Below are 24174 nucleotides of genomic sequence, written 5' to 3' on the forward strand. Positions count from 1 at the left end.
TCATACTCGGAGCTTGCTGGCTTACCGTCCCCTTGTCTTCGCCTCCGTACTCCGGCACTTTCTGTCTCTGCCGTGTGGTTTGTCCACTTCGGGAACAGCGTTGTTGACTTGAAGGCCAGCCTATGCCTGATCGGTGCTGCTGATAGGGCTCGCATGGTCCCTCGCCGAGTTGGTTGAAGCTGTTCAGGGCGCCTGGTTGCGTGTATTCCGCTTCTATTGTTGTTGCTGGTGCTGCTCTTCCTCCTCTCATATTCCCACTCCTGCTACTCCTACCGAGCTTTTGCTCAAGATTGCTGGGACTAGCCACATCTGTCAACCATCGGGCTTTCCTCATCTCCACTTTCTGTTTGCCGCAAACGCTGGGAACGGCTGTTCCGGGACCCTTGATACTGGACGTGCCTTCCTTGTCTCAAAAGACGCAACATACCTACCTATCTACAGGTGGGTTCTAGTGGGCCTACTCACACGGCGCAAACCGCAGACATCATCAACCAACAACCTACTTCTTGAACTGTTGCATCTGAAAACCGATCTTCTGCTTCAAATCACAATCTCACTGTACGACGCATCCCACGCCGCCGGGAAGACCAATCACACAGACACCCTCTTACGCACAGGAGCCGGATCTGCTACATAATCCAGGCTGGGCGGCCCTGTCTTTTCCTAATCCGATCATTCGTCTGTCAATCGAGGCTGTCTAGGCAGGCTGATGTCGATTCGCTGCTTGCCCACCGTCACATAATCCACAGTCAACCTACTTGTCCACGCTTCTGAGTCGTGCTGCTACGCTATACTCCGTAACTTGTACCTACCCGGTGCAGGTATCTTCAGTGTAGTTGGCAAGTTCTTCCTCGCAGCTATTCCCCCTCCGAGAGCCGCCTGCAGTCGCCAATCAATTCTCCGATCCCGAGAGAACTGACTCCCTCTGCCCCATACTACTTCTCAAACTCTGTCTCTCGCACTATTCCAAGTCTGGCTCATTACCTTCTCCTCTGCCTGAGGTTCCCTGCCTGTCCCGTTCTATCCTGCCCTAATCAGGACGACAATACCACCTACCCATCACCACCATTTCTTCTACTTGCTGTGTTGGCTTCGAGGTCAGAGTAACCCCTTACTCCTACAGCAGTTCGTCGATCCATCAGCCTTGTCCACGGTTCGTCATCCCGGGTTCAGTCGGCATCGCTCTTACATTGGCCCGGACTCTATTATCAAGGACTGCTGCAGATATTTCGGAGCATCCCGAGAAAGAGCCTCCACTCACCCTCACACCTAAACGGTCCCATCAAACTCCAAACCCCTCGGCGCCGTTCGCTCTGCTAGTATACATCCCTACCTTAGCTTCTACTCCTCAGGCCCATTTACGCCATCAGACAGCCCAAAAGTCAAGGCGCAAGGCCAACCGGGTTCCGTTCCAGTCGTCAAACAGGTCTAGGGCGGGATCTAAGACCCCGCCAACGTCCCCCTATGACACTATCCGTGCTCGTGCCTTGTTAAGAAGCTCTGTGATAGCGGCCGTACCTCATGCGAGCTGTCAATCCAACCGTGGCCAGCTCTCCCTCTGGTTATTTTTATCCACGACGATCATATAATAGCTTGGCTAGGTTCCATCCTCGACTCTTTAAAGGAGCGCCTTCCATCACAAAGATTAGCGGAAGAAGGATAACGAGCCAAGTGCTGAGCACTACCAGCTCTATGAACGTCGTACAATCCACCCACCAGTTCGCGGACGCGTCCACCGCTCGAATCCAAGGACTGAGGAGGTACGTTTCCAAGGAGCTTTCCATGCCTGGCAAGGTAATCTGCTAAACATGGTGCGCTGCAGTCGTGATTGCCAACTCATTATTCGACAGAGGCCGGAGCATGCAAAAGTTGCCGTGGGCAAGGAGAAGGGTAGGTTATCTGAACGACGCCCTCCGATATGCTCCCAGATGACGAAGCTGACCAGAGGTCCAGATCGCAAGCCTGTCGATCCTCCACCAATTCTTCAGTTGAAGATCAGCCATACATCGGATCCCAGTCAGAATTATTTACAAAGTATGAAGCGCCCCTTGGCCCAACATGAGTTCTGCTGCTAACCACCATCTCTTCCAGGTCCGTATTTCTTCATGTCATGTAGCCTGGTAGGACCATCAGAGGGTGGCTTACCAGCAGGTCCATTAGGAACAGCACTTGCAGGGACTCTTGTTTCGTCCCTCCACCGTCTGAAAGACACAGACAACAGCGATGGGGCATTCTTCATTTTTGGTGACTTGTCAATCAAGCTTGAGGGTAGTTTCCGGCTTCAGTTCAACCTCTACGAGATGCGCGACAAAGAATGTTTTCATGTCCAATCAGTCCAGTCCGAGTCCTTCACCGTTTACCCGTCGAAGAGCTTTCCTGGAATGTCCGAATCAACGTTTCTTACGCGGTCTTTCAGTGATCAGGGAGTCCGATTAAGGCTGAGAAAGGAACCTCGCACCCTGCTGAAAAGGCGTGGACCAGCTTCTGACGATTACCAGCCCCGACAATATCGCACAAACCATAGCCGACAGCAGAGTCATGGAAGAGATCGTCCAGTATCCGAGTCGCAAGATCTTTCCCGTCCGGGTCAGATCGAGCAGGGAGAATCAATGCAGCTCCCAATACATTCGCAATCCTATGAACCACGGCCGCCACTCGGGCGCGGTTATTCTCATCAATCTTCGGTCTCGATAAGTGGTTCGTATAGCGACGAAGGGCCGAATAAGCGTCCTCGAACGGGTTCCGAACAAAGTTCAACTTACAGCCATCAAGCCCTCGATAGCCCTCAGTATCCTGGGCGAATGTTTAGTGATTCAAGTTTTGGTGCTTCGATTTCTCAGCAGGCGGCGCACCAACAGGCATATGGTTATACATATGCACAGTCTCCTCAATCATCTAGTATGTCATCCCGAGAACAATACTTTGCACAGCGACTCAATACCCAATCAGACAATTCACCTTCCTTCGATCCAAATAGTCAGAGATCACCACAATCTGCGTACTTTCCCGCCCATCAACAAACCATGCGATACCAGCAGCCACCATTAATGGGAGCATCGCCGCCGCAACGACTACAAGGTGCACAAAATACTTTTGAGGGCCTTGGAATTACTACAAGAACGCAGATGCCTCCTGGAATGCAACCACCTGGTATTTCTGGCATGGCACCACCGACGTATGGGAGGATGAATACAAATACCGGATATGGAACATTAGCGGCGTCACCTGTCGGGAGACGAGACATGTATGAGCAGTATCCAGCTCCGAACGAGACTCTTTCGGCGAGTACTATTACATCAAACTTGATGGCGAGCCGTGGCCCTTCTATTACGACCACCACTGCACCGGGAAACTTGGAAGGTTCGTTTTAACGACCTAGCCTAACGGCCGCAGAGTGAGATTGTAGTTTATGCTGCCTTGACTTTCTATAGGGGTTGGCGTTCGTCGTTGAGAAGCATTTTATCATCCGCGGATTGTTGGGCTTGGAAATGGCCGACAGTCCACAGCGCACAAGCACATCTCACAGCATATTTCCTTCAGTTGGCAGTTGGGGGGCACGGTTCAAGCATAGCGAGGGTTCAGAGTTCTATACTTATGGAGGGGGAAACGTGGCTTAGTGGTGGGATTACATGCTTAGTTCAGTTCGGCACAGATTAGTTTCAGCACAGCACAGCACAGCGTGGGGCGTTGGAATTGGGCTTGGGCTTGGCCATACACATTTATACCTTCAGTTTCATTTCAGCTTACTCATAGAAGACCTGCCGATATACCTCGAGAGAAATTGGCATGAAAGTGTGAAGCTTAGGACAGGCTTCCACATCATATCTTAATTGTCCTGATATGGAAAGGAGAGGGGGCATATGTCGCCGAAGAAAGAACATCGCCGACTCACTTGGTTATCCGCTGTGCAGATATATATATCCATAATATTGAGGGAGGGGTGCTTTGGCGAGCTTATTAACCTTTAGAAATTATTGCACCAAATTCAAAATGCAATAATGAACCAGATCAAATGCTTTGCATCTGTGACTTCTATATCAATACATACGAGTTTATAGCGTTTTTAAGTTGGAAGTAAGTACAAGTACTGCCGTTTCTGGGTAAGGGTCCGTCCGTGAATATGCACGCCTAAAATAGTTTAGATCCCGCAGCCACAATTCTGGGGAAAGACAGATCGGCAGCGGGAAGTCACGATTAGGTGTGCAGGGGTTCACCACCATTCACGTACAAAAATATCAACGTCGTTTTTTAATAACATGTCGTTTTATCACATGGATATTAATTTTCAATACATATATATGAATGAGGAGCGAATGCGGAGCGGAAGGGATGGAAGGGAGCGGGAGGAGAGTTGCCGGATGTGTCGCTCTATTTCGACCTACTATTGTACAGTTAGGTACCTGGTAGGGTTGCAGGTGTACTAGTGGCCTACCCAAGTACTGGTATTTAGAGTGCGGATGTACCTAAGACATTGTCGTTCGGCGTCATGTGAGTTCTGGGGATGAAAAGCGACGGGTCGCCGCGGTAACTTGCGGCATTTGCAACTTCGAGGTATTGTTTGTTTTGTCCGCGTAGGAGATCCCCGCGAATTAATATGTAAACCTGCCGTTTGCGGAGGTTATCTTTGTCGGTGGTAAATTGAGGGCTTCGTCATTGTTATCATATGGCGTCGAGGGGGGTTGGCAGCTGATTTCGTGTTGGGGTGGTGTTGTATTTGTTTTGTTGGAGGTCGCCGGGGGGGGGGGGGGGTATCTATCGATGTGCTGATCGGTTTGGGGTCCAGTGGGGAGTATATTAAATATTGGCAGTTGGGTCGATCTGTTTCTAGGTTGCAGCACAGCAACTTGGTGAATACTACGTAGAAGTACCGAGTGGAACCGTGGGTAACCACCTCCCTAGGTAGGTATAATCCAAATAAAACTTGAGTGGATCGGATGGATGGCTACACGTCAGCGTCTGGGGAGCAGAGGTCGATCGGTTAGGAAGGCTCTATCCTTGTCCAACAGTGGTGACACTATCTGGTGATCTGTGAAGCTGTTGATGTTGGGTGTAGTTCTTCGAATTAGAAGACGCAAGGGGCTCAAGGATTTGGTTCTTATCTCTAATGTTAAAGCCGAAGTACTCGAGCGCTTTTTCAACCTCTATTTCCCCTTTGCAGTTGTTGGCATCCTCGGAATTGCCGATATGACCTTCCCTCCCCCTTCCCGTATACCACAACCTTAAGAGCTCCCAAAATAAACCGCCTGCTGTAGATTTGTGATTGATGACAACAAGTTTAATTCATGTATACCAGGCGGGTTGGGAGGGGCAATGAAACCCTTGGGAGGAGCTCCCAGCCTGTCTAGTTTCGAAGGAGCAGAAGCTTTCGATGAACGTACTAATTCCAACGTCAAATGTTGAAACAGCCCTCGTTAACAGGCGCCTAGCGCCTGAATTTAACCCATCTGGAAATCACTCACCGCATCCACATTAGTTCCTATAATAAGCCTAACAAAGAAAAATCCAAAGCAATCTCATTTGCTAGTATTTTCATACTTCCAATCCACTCAGAGGGTTGGATATTCTGGTTCCAGCTACTGCCGTGATGCGAATAATCTTTTGCCACCTTTTCATGAGGATGGGAGGTTTACTGAACGTAGCTATCGAAGTTAAATTCATCTAGCTTCCCAATGCCCCTAGCTACCGAGCTAACAAAGTATAAAACCAAGCGGCATGAAAATGTAATCACCGGAAATAGCCACTTGGATAAGGATATTGACAATAGGACATTAGCCAGTTAGAAAACTGCTTGAAGAAAATCGAAAAACACATTTTAAAAAGGGAGCTAAAAGTAACAGATGTGTGACATGTTAGAAAGATCTACAGCATGTGCACATAAACTTGGAATGCGAATTCAGAAAATACGGTGCGCAGGTTTTGTGACGAGGCAATGGATAGTCCTGCCACTAGGGGGAATAGTAGGTATGAAATATCACCCGATGATCTCTCTCTTCCACGGCGAGCTGGAGAAGTTGGGCTATTGGAATATGAGGGTATATGCCAAAAACAGCGAGATGAACCGCACCAAACAAGTACTCTGATGCGAATTTGTGTATTGGAAATCTGATATTGTATCACCCCTTGGAAAGCGTATGCACAATCCTCGAACCCATCTACGTTATGTATAGCGTTTCTCCAACTATTCCAAGGCAAGTCAGACATGTTTTCTCGGGGGAGCTGATGTCTGAGGGGAGGACCTACCCTCCAAGGATTATTCAGCTCGAATCCAAACGGTGCCTCTGGGTTATCTGTCTGGCCCCGCAGGTATCCCGTCAATCGTCGATCTCGATCCATCACTGTATCCCAGTTAATATCGCAAATTCGGGTTTCCGGTACGCAGGGGATGTACTTTGCTGTGTATGAGTTAGAATCAACATTATTCCTAGGAAGAAAAGCAAGATAGCATGAGAGTACTGACCCTGTCCCATTGATCAACCGAGTGCCGTCCCCTCTTCCCCCCATTTTGCATGTGTCTAATCTTCGAGAGACCTGCCCCACTGATGCCGAACATCTGTAATACTTAGCATGAAAATCCGAATGCGAGAGAATCGAAGGGGACGCAGGGTTGGACTCACACAAAGCATCACCCCATAAGGGATCAGAGACTCGAATGGAATGCCCATGGTGGCTGTCGCAATTGGCTTTTACTTCTGGCACTCTGATTAGCATCTGCTGCTGCGATTATCATCGGAAATTTAGATATGGCCCTCACCAGCTGTGTGTTGGTTGCAGCGCAATTGATGCCCTTTCCTGAAGACCGGATAAACTGACGTTGATCTGGTTTGGCCATCTTAGCTTCCGAAATCTGGATGACTAATCGACCATGCAATGCCCTTTGGGGACGACACCTTTAGGAGTGCCATTGGAAGGAGGCGATAATACAACGCCACATCAAGATTTTCATTCAATTCAAGCTTTATTCACGCGTCGGAAGCTCATATACTTCCACTTATACAGTGTCTTTCATTATTTTACTGGAGTTGGGGCTTCCAAGCGCGCGTTCGTTGCAATTTCCCCCGCGACACCAAGTTCATCCGACCTCCCCACAACCGCTCTACCACGCGCAAAACGATCCGAAAGTGTATATAGACAGCGGGACCCGGTGCACCGAAAGCTCGAAGATATATTGGATGGTATATACAACTCACCAATTGTTCGGGTGAGGGTACATTGGACTCGGCGCATTCCCTACGTCGCCGCGCCTAGAACCCCAGCTGTTGGCAGTATCTTTCGAGGCTATCTATCTCCCACGCGAATGACACGAGTCCTATGAACAATGGCGGCAGCGGTGCTCTTGGAGGAGGAACTGCAATATAGCATAGCGACCTCTGAGGATGATGCCGAGTTCGAAGAGGATGATAATATGGCAGCGGAAATGATGGCAGCTAACGATGATGCCGTGGCTGCAAATCACCAACTCCATAATGGAATGCTGGCGGGACATCCTGATGAAGAAGCCGTAATGTCGGATGAAGACGCCGAAGGCGAAGAAGACTATGAAATGGCAGATTCGGCGCCAAACAATGAAGGAGATAATAGCGAGGACGAAGATGGGGATGAGGACGAAGATGGAGAAGGAGTAGGTGCTGTTAAGATACAACCTGGGATTTTAGAGGATGAGGACGAGGATGCCATGTCCGAAATCGATGACGATGAGGAGAGTGTTGCAAGTCTAGACGATGACTCTAAGGATTCGACGGATGCCGAGGCGGAACTCGATTGGGAACCTGCAGCCGAAGAAGACGAGGAACCTGCAAACCCCAATCGTTGCATGTATGTCTCACGCCGGGAAACCAACTCGGGCCCCCACTAACAACTTGTTAGATTTTGTCAACAGGATGAAGAGAACGATCCTAGTGAAGAATTCGAGCTATATCTAGCTTGCAGTGTCTGTGGAGATAATGGTTCGTTGTGCGGTCATAATACATCCAAACATGCTGACAAACTGTAGCCCATCGACAGTGTGCCCGAAATGCTGATGCATTAAAATCTGATGACGGTGAGTACCACAAATAGCTCGCTGAGAATCTATATGCTAATATAGAATTTTGATAGAAGCGGAGATATGGTATTGTTCCGGTTGTGTTGAGAACAAACTTGTTCCCGAGACTGGTCCTTTAGAAGGCGAGGATGAACTTGAACCAGGAGCGCGGAGAATATCGAGAGATAGGCTTCCTGGAGACCTCTTGCCACCTCAAAGAGGCTCCATCAAACCAGATTCCCATTCAGTTTTCAATCAACTCATTGCGCCAGATGACCCGCTGGATGGCTCGCGTCTGTTGCGCAAAAGGAAACCGTCCTCTGCAGAAGCGGAGGATGAAGAACCGACTGTTATTAACCTTCGGAGGCGGAATAACAATCGTGACAAAGATATCACCTTAGGTCATCTTGACTCGAATCTTGCAGAAGCCACTAGCGTCGAGGCAGAGAAGCAGGTGATTGAGGTCGACTACCCTAAAACCAATGGTGATATAACTGCCGATTTGCCTGCTAGCCCGCGCACATCAAGATCACTTAGACAAAAATCTTCATCATCGCCCCGTGCCGTCGTCCTTGAACGGGCACAACACAAACTCAAGTTAAAATTTCGGTTGAATCCAGCTGAGCTTCGCCATATTCAATCGCAGCCTCCAAAGCCAAAGAAAAAGAGTCGGCCCGCCTCTGGCGCCCGATCTTCAACTGCTGTCTCTGCCTATGTCCCCTCCTACACACAACCTTTCTATTCACTTCACGAAAAAGAAATGGACGATCTAAAGTCTAAACCTTACGGTGGAATTTTGAGCGAGGCTGAAGCTGATACTTCGGTGACCTTGCCCAAACCTGAACATCGCCGACAGTTTGACGAAGCCCGGCAGAAAGCTGAAGAAGAATGGGAGGCTAGAGCGGCGGCAGTTGCAGAAGCGGCGGCAGTATCTGGGATCAAGAAACCTCGGAAGGTATCTGGCCCAGCTAGCCAGATCGAATACATCGAGTTTGGACAGTTTCAAATCGACATTTGGTACGCTGCGCCATATCCAGAAGAATATAGCCGAAACCAGGCTCTCTTTATTTGCGAGTTCTGTCTGAAGTATATGGAATCGGCGACAGTTGCGTGGCGGCATAAGACAAAGTGCCCCTGGAAGCATCCACCTGGCGATGAGATCTATCGAGATGGCAACATCTCGATGTTTGAAGTTGATGGTCGCAAGCAATCGCTCTACTGCCAAAATCTTTGTCTTCTCGCCAAATTGTTCTTAGGCTCCAAAACCCTATACTACGATGTCGAACCTTTCTTATTCTACGTCTTGACGGAATACGATGAATTAGGCTACCACTTCGTGGGCTACTTTTCCAAAGAGAAACGGCCAACCAGTCTCAACAACGTTTCATGTATCCTGGTGCTTCCAATCTTTCAACGAAAAGGTTACGGCAACCTTTTGATTGATTTCTCTTATCTTCTAACGCGCGTGGAAAAGAAGACAGGATCACCTGAAAAGCCACTATCAGATATGGGTCTGGTCTCCTACCGTAACTACTGGCGGCTTGTTATGTGCCATTATCTCGAAGGATTCAAGTCGGGAGACCAGATTCCTAGTATCAAGCAAATATCCGATGACACGGGAATGACTCCAGACGACGTTATATCAGCACTCGAACAGTTAGGGGCCCTGGTTCGTGATCCGATATCTGGAGTATATGCGTTGCAATTGAAAACGGATCTTTACGGGGACGTTATTCGACATCACGATGCAAAGGGCTATGCGTCAATCAACCCTAAGAAATTGGTTTGGACTCCATACATTATGGGACGGGGCACAGCTTCCGCTTATGACCACGCACCACCGCTTAATGCGATAGGCGAACATGAAGATGGGGAGGTTGGCAGCCCTGAGCTAAGCCAATTCTCCAATACCGATAGGAGGGATTTCGAGCCTTTCAACCTCACGGTTAATGGTAATACGGATGCTGTAATAGAATCAATGGGGAAGTTAATGACTGAGTCTGGCGAGCCCATCAACATTGATACCCCAGAAGATTCTATAGAGAACCCTGGGGGCCTTCCCAAAACGAACGATATCCCCAAGAAACTCTCATACTATGAAGCTGCTGCTTCCATTTCACCCACTCAATTCGAAGTCTTCCCTCCCCCTCCCGGGACTCGAAATCGCACCACATCTCGGCCATCTGGATCCCGATCTGCGGCTCGTCCAAAATCCTTAGGTCCATCCCCCGCTCGCCATACACCACAACGGAGTAATTCGAGACGATCTACAAATTCTAGGAGCTCGGCACGTCGAAAAAGCGGCGGGACCGGTCGAGGCCCTGGGAGATGGCCGAAAGGGACCAAGAAAAGCGACTTTGGCAACGCAGATAGCGGTCCAGGCATGCCCCCAAGGCTTGGGAAGCAGAGAAGCAGATTGGGAAATGAAGTGTTACTCGGCGATGAAGAGGAGGAGGATGGCCCGCATGATGAGGATAGAAATGGGGATGGAGATCCCCTTGACGGGGATGAGGAAGAAGATGAGGATGCCATTGTATACGAGACCCCTGCGATGAAGAAACGGCGAGACAGAGATTCCGGTCGAGGGAAAGGTCTAGGGAAGCCGATACTAGGAGGGAAGGGCAAGGGGCTCGGCAAGGGCTTGGGGAAGAGTCTGTTAGTAGAAGACGGCGGCGACGAAATTATGGATGATGCTCCCCCGATTACAGGGGATTTAGAGATCGATCCGGATGCCGAGGATGAGTAGATTGAAAGATACCTAATCATGACGTTTAAATAATATCTACGGCTGGCGTAGATAACCGGGCAATTTCTTTTTGGACACGGGGTTCGGATTTGACGATACCTTGGAGAATGGATAGGGAGGGACAGGCCCCCGAGCTAGCTTATGTGCTTTGATATACCGATCTCCCCTGTACGAATACTGCAATTCAAGCCTTTTCGCCCAACATAATCCCAGTGGTACGGTATATGGTATCGTGATGATTAAATTAGATGGCCAATGCTGTAAATCTGATGACTCTTCTAGTGTTCCTTCGTATTCATCACACTGACATAACTAAGATCTGGCCTGCGGAGAAGAGGGCGTGGGCGTATGCCGCCTGAACCCCGTTAACTTATTTTCCTCTTCGTCGGTTATGTTTTTCCTTTTCACCTTTATGATGTTATTCTCCTGCTTTTATTTAATCGTGTTTAGGTGGGGGGGTTGCTCATCGTATGGGGGAGCTTAAGTGCTGGCTTTGCAACCCCACCCTCTCTTAACGAGTTACAGCAAAGCCAAAAAAGAGGAAAGCAAAATTGAATAAAATAAAATACAAAAATAAAAGAGCTTTAAATAAATATCAAGATTAAAAAATGCAAAAGAGTTCGTTGCCCACAGCCAACTAATCTCTGCCGGTTCGATGTTGTCACTAGACCTAGTTATATTTCTCTTCGATATGAGTGTCGTGTGACAATTGTGGGGAGTGTCTTAAAGAGCTAGGTTGTCGTTAACATGTTTTTGTTTATTTAAATATATATAGAGAGAGAGCGCGTAGCGACATTCTGCCGAAGGACCAGGATAGAAGCCGAAAGCGCGGTCTTGCAGTCTTGCCCGTATGGGCAGTATCATTATATGGTTTTGAGCGTTTCTGAGGGCGTCTTGAGATTTATCGAGCAGCTGGCTTGATTTGTCGCACGACGTGTGAATCTACGTTTTCGTGCCACATGAACCTGATAGAGATCGAAGTCCATATGTTCGAAGACGCCTGGTCGAATGAGCCAAGTTCAAACCTACCTAACAGAGCCATAGGAAGAACTGTAATAATAATCAAGCTATCGTTTTATATGAAAGTGCCAATTCCGTTGAATATGAGTAATAGAAGAATCTGTGCACAGCAACTTCTACTGAAGAGCATTAAATGCCTGTCTAAATTTATTTTGCCTAGGCTGTGCTTGCGGTGCCGGTGGAGCTACATATTTACGTCTCATTCATAAGGAATTTGATAACCATATACGGGACTAGTCCACAATTGCTAGAAAAATAACATAGGTATGAATGGAAACTCATAACAAATCTAGCTATGATCACCACAAATCTTATGATCGTAATGCTCTCGTAGCCACAAGGAGAGTAGTTGCAACGAATGTATGTAATGAGCGGTTTATTACTAATGACTTTCTTGCTGTCCTTTATGCACAAATGATTTCCTTATCCGAGCAGACGCACATACACAGAGAACACTAACTATCAAACTCCGAAAACCATGCATGGAATATCCTATCTCCATGTTGAATGAAAAGAACAACGAACGGGGAGCGGCATGTGGTGTGATCAAAGGCCCGAGCTACCTAGCTAATTAATTACGCGAAGTATGATTTCCATAAGACGCCTTCCAAATCCTCTAATTGTTCGGAGGTGAAATACTGCGATATCTAGTTAGCAAGAATACATTTCGATTAATAAAGAGGCCGCGGGGAGGAGAGCGAACCTTCTGATCCGTAACCCAAGTGTCCTGTCTTGTCTTTTTAAAGTCTGCCAAGATCGTTTTGACTGTCTTCCCAATGGCCCCAGCGTCGCTCGCAGCTTTCGAAGCAAGGGTTGCCAAGATTTCCGGCATCCATTCTGGTGGTGGTGTTGCATAGGGGAACGCATTGACCAGTGCACCGAGTCCTAAGACAGCTGCGTGGCGCCGGATTATTTGCTGGTTGTTGGTCAGAGGTGTGCTAGTTCCAGGTTGTTTCTTCGGCATGGGATTGTTTAGTAAAGCTTTGATGAACTTCGACTTCAAGGAAGATAGGATATTGTTACGAAGCGAGATGGGTGAGCAGCGGATCATGCCTGCCAGCGTAGTGGAAGCGCCCATTCGGACTTCATGTTGGGTGTCCTCAAGCATGTCTGCAACAGCCTCAAAGAGCGCTTCTTGTTGTTCAGGTCTGATGAGGAAGATTCGCCGGAAATATATGACTTGCATGTTGATCAATGTTCGCAGACGTTGGTGCCAAGACGTGGATACCTTGCCAATGCGGATGAGAGCCGAGATGAAAGCACCATCTTCTCTAGCCCGGAATGGGATGTTCGGTAGGTGGCGATAGACTTGATAAGCTAGGCGTTGAAGTTCTGGATCTTCCTTTACATCCATCATATGAAGAAGCTGTTCCATGAAAAGGTCGGGAAAGTAGTCCAGTAGTTGGGTACATTCGTATGATTGTAATGTCGTATCAAGCCACAACAGAACAGTCTTACTACCCGAGGTATAAGATGAAGGCGTCTGCTGGCCAGGAGTGCGTTCTCCACGCCACACCTCAAGTCTCTCGAAAATTTCATTGAGAGTGGTGGTGAAATCTTCCGTCGGAGTATAAGGTTTTATACCTATTGAAGAGGCTTCCTTGTTTTTATCTAGAAGGGTCTGCACATCTTTGAAAGCCTCATAATATCGGGTGCGATAGATCGATGCAATTGACCGTCCAATGGCTTCTCGGACCGCCTTGTAAGGGTGGTCAATATGTGCAAGGAAATCTTGGAGGATGGGTTTCTCTGAATGGAAATGCCATCCAGCGTCTTGGATTGCGAATTCCAGAAGTTGGACTTTGGAGCTTTCCTTGAAAGCTGCGTTGGAAGACATGTCTAATCGGAATGCGACAAGGCTGTCGAATATCTCCCGAGACTGACGCGGATCTTTCCCACCAATAATCATATGGAGGCATGTCATCCAATATGTGATGTTCTCAGGTGTCAAGCCATCTGCGAAGACTGCTAACAAGATGGGCACACCATAGCTCCATACTTTATTGCGGATCTCTAATGGCCGTTCCATGACGGATATCAGAAGAGCAGCTAATATTTCTGAAGTAGCACGATGTTGATGCTTGTCAGAGCCATCTTCGAAAGTCGTCTGGATTAAATCCTTGATATCTTCAAAGGTAGCAGCTGACAAGTCACTAAGCGTAAGGTCGAATGTCTGTATCAAGAGAGCAGCATTGTGAACTCTAAATCGATCGGCAGTTGAGTCACGAGGTTCTTGCTTCATGTATCCGAAGTATTTCGCGTACCAATCACGCGTCAAGAGCCCACCGATCTGCTTCCTGAGGGTGGTTTCTAATTCATCATAGTCTGTGAACTCGACTGGACGAGCTTTCAAAGCCTTGAAACTCTTACCCCAGACCAGCCATCCGGGGAAGTCTTTATCGACAAAGTATTCAGGTAGTTCTGGGTTAGAAAACCCCGAGAGAAACTCCTCAGTCCAACTTGGATCATCACTTCTAACGGTCACCTCAATCCTATTAACTTGAGTCTCCTCTTCGCGAATGTACTTTTCGGCACTGTGCCCGTATACCGCCCGAGTTTCGATATAGTTGAAAATTCGGATGAATGCTTCGGCGTAGCTATTGCGGAGCCCGGGGTGATCATCAATGGAGCCTCGGACCGCTAAATCAACAATAGGTGGCGATGCGAGAGTCTGGATACGAAGGCCAGAATTGAGAATGAAGATAGTACATCGACCGGCGATCTTCCAATGCGAATTCTTTGATATCTCTACCAATCTCAATGCCAGCTCCTGCTTTTTAGCCTCTACCCTGCTTCTGCGTTCCAAGATGAAGCTATGACGAGACTTGATTTGTGAGGAATAGTCATCCTTGGGCTCCAATGGTTGCACTAAATCTTGATCGATGATCATAAATTGCTCGAGAGATTTTCCAAACTCCACAAGACCGCCATAGAGCGCCTGCCCGCTGATCTTTTGTATCGATGGCTTATCAACAGAAGCTGATTTGATGTAAAGTTCAACCAATTCAGGAGCAAATCGCCAATCTTTGGAGATAGTCTTTGTTAGGCTTCCAAAGAATAACGTATATAGAGAACCTTTTATCCTATCAAAATCGTCGGTCTCCAATGCCTTTCTGAAGGTGGCCAATAACGGGCGGATGACAAGACGTCTGCCTGCTAAGATACACTTCAGGGCAGCCTCGAGAGCGGACTGGGCATTGACGCGAACCTCAGCATACAGCGAAACGGAGGATGCGGCAAGTTCTAGGAGCAGCCTCTTATCGAGGTCGGACTTGTGTCTGGCGGATGAGTTATGCTTCGCTCGTTGGAAGTGGTATATTCCCGCTCGCTTTACAAGGAGTGGCCGCGGGTACGACTTCCGCAAACCACTGATCTTGAATGCACGAATATCACTAGCATAGAGTCGCGTTACCCGCTCTAGCATGTGAGCAGATCGCTCATTGCCGACATCTGTGATCCAGGTACGATAGGCTGAGTATAAGGCGGTGAAGCAGGGAACATCATCTTCCTGGTGCTCACTGAGGAAGTTATGTATCTTTGACAGAAGATATCCAACGTCCTCGCGCAATTTATGGAGGTGGGAATATGTACTACTATTCTTGTCAATCAGATACCCTGCGCGGTATTGGAATTGAGGCCTCGTTTCTGCGTCCTCTGCCGCCTCAGCGAGTGGGTTGTCATCATCAGATGTTGCATCGGCTTCTTCCATTCTGCTATCCCCATCCTGGTCCGCCGGGTTGTCGGCTCTTCCAGAAGCTTTCTTTGGGTCGAACAAGGTAGACACGCCTGAGATTATCAGCCGCAGCTGAGATAGATTTCTCGACACCTCGTCAGACCATTCCTTGGTCTTCCCCTTCCTGCTAATTGTCGGGTTATCACTGATGAGATTCGTCAAACGCTGCACCGCTGTTTTGACTTGAGACTCAAACAACTCAACAGCAAACGCGATCTCGTCTGTGGAGGGAAGGTGCCAGTTGATGGTGAGGGCGTTCGGTCCCACAGTTGCCCCCCAATCTTCGACGCTCAGCCCCTTCTCAAATACCTCTGGCTCATAGAGCGCGCCATCCACTGGGTAGATGAGGGTAAGATTGAGAAGCAGATGGTGGATATAATTGGATACATGAATAGTTGGGATACCTCGGCACTTCTCCTGCATATAGAGAGCAATGTCAAACAATTCCTTTTTGTAAGGCATGAGGCTATTGCCAACGTGCACGATGATCATACTAAGCATGCTAATGTGCCATACTAATGCGCGATCTCTAGGCAGTACGTCTGTACCGCTGCTCCTATCAGAGGCAGCTTCGTTGTAATCGATCTCATTGCGGATGCCGACGACAAGCATCGGTACGAATATTTTTAGCGTCTTCTCCGGATTGGCTTTGCAAAGTGCATTGCAGATGAAAGCCATGGCATCCCGGGCTTGATGTACCACATGGCCTCCCACAAATGTGGCGACCTTCTCCAAAGCCATGTCGAAAATCTCCGGTGAAAGCGCAGCAAACAAAGGAGTGAGAGCCGCTGGTAAGGTGTTGATGACAGCCTCTTCAGGAGATCCGGATCGCACTCGAGATGCTTCTGGGAGATTCTCCAAGAGAGTGAACACTTTCCCAAGCAAAGACATAACAAATTCGCCAAACCCAGCTGTAGATGACCGAAGAATTATTGCCTCATCCTCATCACTCAGTTCAGTTCGATAGTCGATCTGAACATTGGGCCCTTCCTTCTCCATACGTTCCATCTCACCCTGGACCCACTGGATAGCAAGTGTAGTATCGTGAACGTCATCATGCTCTTTCGTTAGGTCCACAAACGGTATGCTATAGGCCACCGATTGGATGAAGTTTAGAGTATGCTGTGTTTTAGACAAATCGTTGGCATCGATACCCGGTAACGCCAAAGCTAAAAGCGCAGTGAGATGGCAACGAAGCCCTTTGTGTTTGGACATAACATTGGCAGTCATTTGTAGACCACAAAGTGATGATTGGGTCCGATGTACCTCAACTAAGCCCTGCAAAGAGGGATAGAATCGCTGGAGAGCCCCTGGCAAAATCAAATGAGGTTCTAGGTACGCTAAACCTTGAATCGCGCCGAAAAAGTAGTTCAGGGGCTTGGCTTTTTTCGAGAAAAGGCCCATAAACATAACTTCTTTCAAGCTCAAGACAAATCGCTTCTTCAACTCATCATTGATCCGACGCTCCGGAGGAGTATCTAATTCCCCGCTTTGTTCTCGATTGTAGCGCATGACGAAGAAATCAACCAAGTGAAAGACGATTTGTGCCAGCACGTCCGTCCAAGCACCCTGGTTTGATGGATGAAAAAACGTATCGATTGATTCCATCATGCCTTCTAAGTTAGAAAGAATCGAGCCTGGTTTATCAATGCAAGCAGGCGAGAGCGACATAACTATCCAACGGGCGATGGAATAGCCCAGGGGGTTCTTCTTCTTGTCCTTTTCCAGATACATTCCGAGACCAGCGCCAAGGTCGACCATCTGACAATATGGAGAGGATGCTTGTCCCACGGGTATCTCGGTCAACCTCAACAAGGCCGTGAATATAAGATCGGATTGATCTTTAGTGAAAATACCAAACTCAGAGAACTGGACGTGTTCGCTCGTCATCGAGTCTCGAGCCAGCCTTGAGAAAAGGTCAAAAAATATGACATCAAATGCCTTTGACCTGTTCACTAGCGACCATAGATGAAAGAAGGTCGGAAGATAGTCTTGCGGCTGCAGCTGACCTGGTTCGTTCGGTGCTGGATGAGTCGGCATCAGCATATTCAAGGCTCCCATTACAATAAAAGCACCAGTGATTTCCGAGGTGCTGAAATATGGCAGTATCTCGTCTAACATAGCTTTCCTTTCACGAGGGTCAAAGTATTGATATGCATAGGTACACATGCTGGCGATATTTTTGTGGCTTCGTTTTCGTGGTGCTTGGTGCGAAGCTATCTCGTAAGGCAAGACAATGGCTTTGATTTCTTTCCATAGTGGTCGCCAATCCAGCACAAGGTCGTCGCCCGGTTTGAGGTAGTGCTTTCTCCTAAACAGGGTTAATTAAGTTAGGAGAACAATACGCTGAAGCTTACTTTGTAAGAGTACGGAACATGCTCTCAAATCTCTCGGCAGCAGCATAATCTACCCCAGGTGCTAAAGCAAGCATGTAATATAGCTTTACCAGCTTAACACGCAAGGCCCGCGTGATCTCGAACTTGAGATTCAGCCATCCCTTGAGCTCCCTGGTCCAATGAACCGCCCCAGGAGCTATGTCTTCCGCCTTTATCGCGATGTAGAGCTGCTTCAGAATCTCCTCCAAGGCAGCATTCCTCTCCCCCTCTTCCTCAACATCGTATGGTAGAAGCTTGAAGTATGGGAAGGTCCGTGGTCGATACCGCTTCTGCTGTTCGAAATCCACTCCATTGGCGCCAAAACTCAGCCCTGGGGACGTCGCACGCGATATACCATCACTTGGGCCTCCTTGTTGTATTAGACTCTGGAGGAGGTGGCTATGACTTCGACCATTCGGAAACCCCCCGTCCTCCATGTTGCGCGAGGGCGTTGTTAAAGTCTGGCTAGAGTCAAATGGCAGCGACACCCTTTTCAGAGGAAGCCCTAATTCTTCCATGTTGTCAGCAATGAAGCCCCAATGTATAAGTACGACAAGAGGAGAGAGTGTCTTTCTATACCTGAAAGGGATAAAGAGCTGCAGAGCAACTAGGGGAAGCTACAAGCTCAAGGGCAGAGCTCAGCACACGCGACCGCTTTGATGGCAAGCCCTGCGTCACAGCTTCTCAATCAATATTCAGTAGATATCTAGGAAGTTGATGCAACGCCAGACGAATTGGTGGGCATGGAAAACTGGTGTTTAGTGAGCAGAGGGCAGCAGTGATGTTCGGCTGGGGAACCGGAGGAAGCAACCATGCGCGTTGACAGCCTCGCCTTATCTCATCGGAGGACTCGGTGCGAAGCGATCAACGCGGAAAATGACTACGGAGTACTTCGTAATAATGAAAGATATCTGGTAAGCAGCGTAATAAGGTCAACCTGAGCTAGCAATTTGTTTCAAAATAGGATACAGTAATGCAAGTTTGTGTGTTCTTATTCACTTGGAAAAATGTTGGGTTTGAGGGCAAGTCATGATTATGGAGATTCAGGCACTGAAGGTACGCAAGCCCGCCAGCCATGCCGCCTTCCCTGGGTACGTGATCACTACTGCCTATGTGTCACGCGACGAGAACTACAGAAGCTCAAAAGGAATAATATTGCATGATCGCTGATCGTTAGCGAATCTGGTTTGTGTTTAACAATTATGACCCCCAAAGTAGCACCCTAAGGCTCCTGATTGCTGGTCTGAATCCTAGACGCCTTCCCAACCTCACCAGCTCATAGCCAATATCAAAGCCCAACCCAAAACAATATGTTACACCGTATCCCAAAGCGGCCCACTGCAAATGAAATATGTTGATACAAAAGTCGTATACCATACAGAGTTCTCGTCGGATCTATTGGCCGCGAGCGTTGCTGTTGATTCGCCGGAAGAGCCTTGTGAAGGCTTTCCATCTACCGGCTTTGGCTTTCGGGGCAATATCTGGCGGCCGCGTCCCGTTCATCAAGTCTAGACTATGCTTACCACTACTCTCGCTGGAAATGCTGTGTTGTAGCGCGCTCGTAGGAATGTATGTCGACTGGACTCGTCGCTGGGGCCTCGTCGGTGTATTTGGCGTGGCAGTGGACGAGTCTGGAGGAGTTGTGGCGCCTGGAGGCATGGAAAACCGGGATTTGCCGGTGGCTGTAGAACTTTCCGTGGCAGCACGCCTTGGTGGATCAAAAATTGTTCCTCCTCCACCGTCACCTATAATAGCGCTGGGAATAATTCCGGAACTCCTTCTAGCTGCGGCACGCTGCATGAAAGCCGTGCCGGTCGACACAGTTCTCTTGGGTGTTACCACCCCTTCAACTGTTTGAGACGAATTACCACTCGCCGGGCTGCCTCTTCCACATGACCGGCGAAACTTGCCACTCATAGATCCAAAATTAGCAGGGCTGGATTCTGGGGTGCCTGAGCTAGCTACCGCAGGACTAATTCGGCATCCGTCTAGAGTTGGGGACATTGGTTTGGTCCCAGCGCCCGAGGATGTTTTTAAACCTGTAGATGTCGCAACCGATGCCATCGTGTCATTGTATTTAAAGTACGGGGAAAACCCTTCGCGTAGGGTAACCCATATACCCGTGACTTGAATCAGGATTTTCAAACTTTCGTCCACGGCGTGAAGAGTGCGTTCTTGGGTAAGCTCTTCCTCTGTGGCGGTACATATACTTCCCGCAGAAGAAAGCCGGGTCGGAGAGGTGGGACGACTTTTCGTAGCCGACGAAGCCACCACGGTATAGTGATCTGGGATGTCAAGTCTGTTCTGGTGGAGGGTTGCCATAACCGGATGGCGGCGTGAATTCGGATTGATGATGCTGAAAGTAAGCTTGAAGTCGGCGTTGGCCCTGTTGTGATTGCCCAGACCTTCAGACACATCCATGCTTTTCCGTGTGGTGCTCCTTCTGACCCAGCGAGCAGTAGTTCGGTTGCCCCTATCATCAACGGTAACGAATTCATACAAATTATTTGGCAAAGGCGTGGCAATCCACACGGAACCGTCGCCCAGGACTATCTCAGCTTTCCCACAAGCACCACCACAGTCCTTTCGAAGTTGGCAGATAACAGCCAACAAATCCCGATTTTCCAGCCCCTCCTCATCTAAATCCTCGTCCTCAGAATTATACTTACTTGGTATGTCATAGTCTTCACTCCTGAGTACCATCACGTCGTTTGCTCCAAGCTCCGCTTTGCCTCTAAACATGCGTGGGAACTTCTTCATCAGACGTGGGACCACGATGGTGGACGGAATGACATCGATAGCAGGCTTGGGACGAGAATTGGTCGATAAACATTGAAGTTGGAGCAACAATTTTGGGCGAATGTGTAGTAATCGAATCCGTGTTGGGGCAGGCTGTGCCAGATGGAAAGAAGTCCGGCTTCGAATATATCGTCTACGTCGCCGTTTATCATCCACAGTCACCTCCTCGCTGGTCTCGGAATTGGCGATGGACCTGCCATCTTCACTCATGGCATCGGGTTCGGGTTCAGGTTCAGGCTCCTGAAAACGTACTACTGGCTCGTGCTCCTTAGATGCATGTGCTGATAAAGGTCTGACGGGACGAATCGATAATTGGGAAAGAGAATTCTCGGAAACGGTACTTCTTCGTGGAAGAGGGGTGGAAAACGCAGATCGCGGTAAAGGAATTCTTCTTAGAGTGGGATTGGTGTCTACGGGACTGAACTCATGCCCGTGAAGAGAAGCTGCCGACGAAAGTAGGAACATCCTGAAGGCTTCAGAAACAGAAGGGACGGCCCCGAATATTTATTGGGGTGTATGCCACATGGGGAGATACTCTCAGGTACCGGTATATCGGCGATTAACGATCCCGGGAGCTTGGTTGAGGTCCAGAAGTCGTGCACTATGAAGTGCATTGGGAATGCCCGAGGGCAAGCAGAGCTCTATCAGAATCGGAAGACCCTAAAGTACGCGGGCGTGCTTTAATGAGTTGCGATGCGTTGCTCGATGTCAGAGGGGGCGAGGAGTGAGGTTGCGAGCTTGTGATGCTTATCCCATACGTTGTATGTACGAAGACGTCCTCGAGTAGCGGTCTAGGTGTGGTACCAATAATACCAAGGTATCTAGGAGTTTAGATTGGGCCCGTCAGCACGGGAGAACCAAAGCAAATCAGCGGCGCCTGCCAACGACTAGAGCGCCGTGAGCAATAACCACTCCGTGTGCCTATTAGGCGGTTGGCACGATCGTCAACCCCCCGTTGGAGCATACGAAGAAGTTCTTTGTGCTTTCGAACAGGTTTGTTTGAGGAAAACTACCTAGGCAGACAGCGAGCCGAGGGTCGTCGGGGGAGCCTAAGCCGGCATGATCTTTGAAGCAAGGGTGAAAGAAAGACTTTTGTTCATTGCAGATTCTTTATTATTCGATAAATGCCGACGCTCGGCAGAGCAGTGCAGTAGTGGAGCAGTGTAGTCAAGGAGGAGAATAGTCTGCGGTGGAGTGATGAGGCATTAGTTAAAAGAGAGGTGGATGTGGATGTTCAGAACATCAATCTTCAGCTGCCAGTGCCGTAGCACAAGGTACAGGTACATGTACATGTACTGTACATACAGTATTACATACTTCGTATTCGTACGTATAGTAGCACCTGTGGCAGTGAACTACCGTGCGCTACCGTACGTAAGCGTAAAGTGTCAAATAATGCGTCTGGAGTCTGGACTCTGGGCAGCCTATACGAAGCCGGCACCTTAGTAAGACGCTGCATAAACGGCATATCTTTTGCATAAATCTCGCACCCGGCCCGGTCCCGAATGACGGCGGGCGACGGCGGGCTCGGCGTACGGAGGTATCAACGCTCCGATGGGCCCGTGAACCGTATAGCATGCCGCTTCGGGGCTAGCGCAAGAAGCTGTGGCTTTTGTCTCTTATGACAGTTATGTCATCAGTCAGTCCACCAACTCCTTCGTAGGTAAGCACTACGTAGTCCGGAGCTACACTACTACAGTACAGTTACTGTAGGGACGAGTCGTGTTTAATAGTACGAAGTGCTGCGTGACCTAGCTATTGTAGCTTGGAAACTTGGAAGCTTGAACCGCGCCCCCTAATAACCAGACAGATACTTCCCTTCCTATTGGCCCCCTGAGAGGAGGCCGCCTGGTGCACTCCACGAGGCACAACCCAAAAGAGAATTTAGCAGTTGCCAACATGAATATGCCCCTATCTGCCCACGCTACCCGCCACCCTGTCAAAAGTCTCATCGCGTTTTTCGTTCTATGGAAGGCTCTCCTGCTATTCATAGCCTGTTGCTCGCCAGGCCAAGGTTATGATACCTCAACAAACCTTATCCTACCCCCTTACGGCACGGAAAAGTTTAATGCGTTTCCGCTACCTCTGCAACTCATCGCCGCCAAAGTCACGAGATGGGATGCCATATACTTTGTCCGAGCCTCGAATCGTGGCTATACCTTTGAGCAGGAATGGGCTTTTGGGTGGGGCTTCACCCGGCTTATAGCCTTCTGTACCGCAGGTGAGAGCAGCAGGCCATATCCTCCTCATCTGGGCCGGTGCTGATGGTTATAGGTCTAGAAAAGGCGGGACTGCTTCGTACCGACCAGCTACAAGCTCTCCTGGCAACTCTCATTGCCCATATATCGCATCTTATTTCGGTAATCCTGCTGTTCAATCTCACCCGCGCTATGTTCCCCGGCTCCAATGCTGGATTTACATTCGTTGCGGCAGCGCTACACATCGTATCGCCCGCGGGCATGTTTCTGTCTGCCCCATATGCCGAGAGCTCCTGTGCTATGTTGAGCTTTGCTGGTTGCTTGGTATTCACGAAGAGCTTCGCAAGTACCGCACAAACCACTGTGAAGCACGATCTTCTTATCGTCATTTCCGGCGTGATCTTTGGAATTGCGAGTACTTTTCGGAGCAATGGAATACTTAGTGGTCTGCTCTTACTAGAAGAAGCATTCAGAGTACTACTAAGTCTTCGACATGGCATTCAGCTGGCCACGATCCGTCGACTTGCCGCCGCTGGGCTGGGTGGGCTGAGCACCGCAGCAGGATTCCTACTTCCGCAATATATTGCCTATACGGAATACTGCCAAGAGCCAAACATGCTAGAACTCAGGCCATGGTGCAAGAAGCCATTTCCAAGCATTTATACGTTTGTTCAAGAATATTATTGGTATGGTGTCCTCTCCTGCATATCACATGCTGTAACTTACATATGTAGGAACGTTGGGCTATTTCGATACTGGACATTGCCAAACCTGCCACTCTTTCTCCTAGCTACCCCAATGTCTGTGGTAATGATTTTGTCGGGTCTGTGGGGTATCAAACGGCATGGCAGTGACAAACTAACTTCCATATCCGGGGTACCTAATGTCCTGCGCAACATGGCTGTCTCGCAACTCCTATTGACCGTAATCACATTGACTACTGCCCATGTTCAAATCATCACCCGGATATCCTCAGCGTATCCTGTTTGGATGTGGTATGCTACCTGGACGATGCAGAAGGGAAATGGTTTAGCACCACGGAGCTTTGTGAGATTCTTGGTGATGTATGCTATCATTCAAGGAGGCTTATTTGCGTCTTTTCTTCCTCCGGCGTAATTGAAAGGTTTAGAACATTAATATGTACATAATCAAAACCTCGCTGTTTGTACAAAGTAGACCCCTTAGACCAACATCGCCAAGCGTGTTGATCCTGTGGAGTCGCGCTAGCGGCGCTGTTCGCTTCCCGTTGCGCGCGACCTGAAATATCATGAACACCTCTGACC

General features: G+C 48.8%; 5 protein-coding genes across 5 annotated transcripts; 3 read left to right on the top strand and 2 right to left on the bottom strand.

Annotated features, from left to right (window-relative positions):
- Window positions 1-1808: 1808 nt before the first annotated feature.
- Window positions 1809-3451, top strand: BP5553_03942 (uncharacterized protein; the record flags this gene model as incomplete). The annotated part of the gene is made up of 4 exons (XM_032012565.1): window positions 1809-1890; window positions 1954-2034; window positions 2092-3360; window positions 3432-3451. 4 exons carry the CDS (start codon window positions 1809-1811, stop codon window positions 3449-3451), a joined length of 1452 nt encoding a protein of 483 aa, XP_031872258.1.
- A 3864-nt stretch (window positions 3452-7315) lies between these two features.
- On the top strand, window positions 7316-10766 carry BP5553_03943 (Histone acetyltransferase; the record flags this gene model as incomplete). The annotated part of the gene is made up of 4 exons (XM_032012566.1): window positions 7316-7812; window positions 7864-7943; window positions 7991-8038; window positions 8095-10766. 4 exons carry the CDS (start codon window positions 7316-7318, stop codon window positions 10764-10766), a joined length of 3297 nt encoding a protein of 1098 aa, XP_031872259.1.
- Window positions 10767-12361: 1595 nt separating this feature from the next.
- Window positions 12362-18412, bottom strand: BP5553_03944 (ARM repeat-containing protein; the record flags this gene model as incomplete). The annotated part of the gene is made up of 3 exons (XM_032012567.1): window positions 12362-12424; window positions 12490-17830; window positions 17877-18412. 3 exons carry the CDS (start codon window positions 18410-18412, stop codon window positions 12362-12364), a joined length of 5940 nt encoding a protein of 1979 aa, XP_031872260.1.
- Window positions 18413-19289: 877 nt separating this feature from the next.
- On the bottom strand, window positions 19290-21158 carry BP5553_03945 (uncharacterized protein; the record flags this gene model as incomplete). The annotated part of the gene is made up of 1 exon (XM_032012568.1): window positions 19290-21158. One exon carries the CDS (start codon window positions 21156-21158, stop codon window positions 19290-19292), a length of 1869 nt encoding a protein of 622 aa, XP_031872261.1.
- Window positions 21159-22592: 1434 nt separating this feature from the next.
- BP5553_03946 (GPI mannosyltransferase 2) lies at window positions 22593-24007 on the top strand (the record flags this gene model as incomplete). The annotated part of the gene is made up of 3 exons (XM_032012569.1): window positions 22593-22914; window positions 22968-23577; window positions 23626-24007. The coding sequence occupies 3 exons, from the start codon at window positions 22593-22595 to the stop codon at window positions 24005-24007; spliced, it is 1314 nt and encodes a 437-aa protein (XP_031872262.1).
- Between the last annotated feature and the right edge of the window lie 167 nt (window positions 24008-24174).

This window comes from Venustampulla echinocandica (genome assembly GCF_003357145.1).
Source record: "Venustampulla echinocandica strain BP 5553 chromosome Unknown scaffold_1, whole genome shotgun sequence".
Taxonomy (NCBI): Eukaryota; Fungi; Ascomycota; class Leotiomycetes; order Helotiales; family Pleuroascaceae; genus Venustampulla; species Venustampulla echinocandica.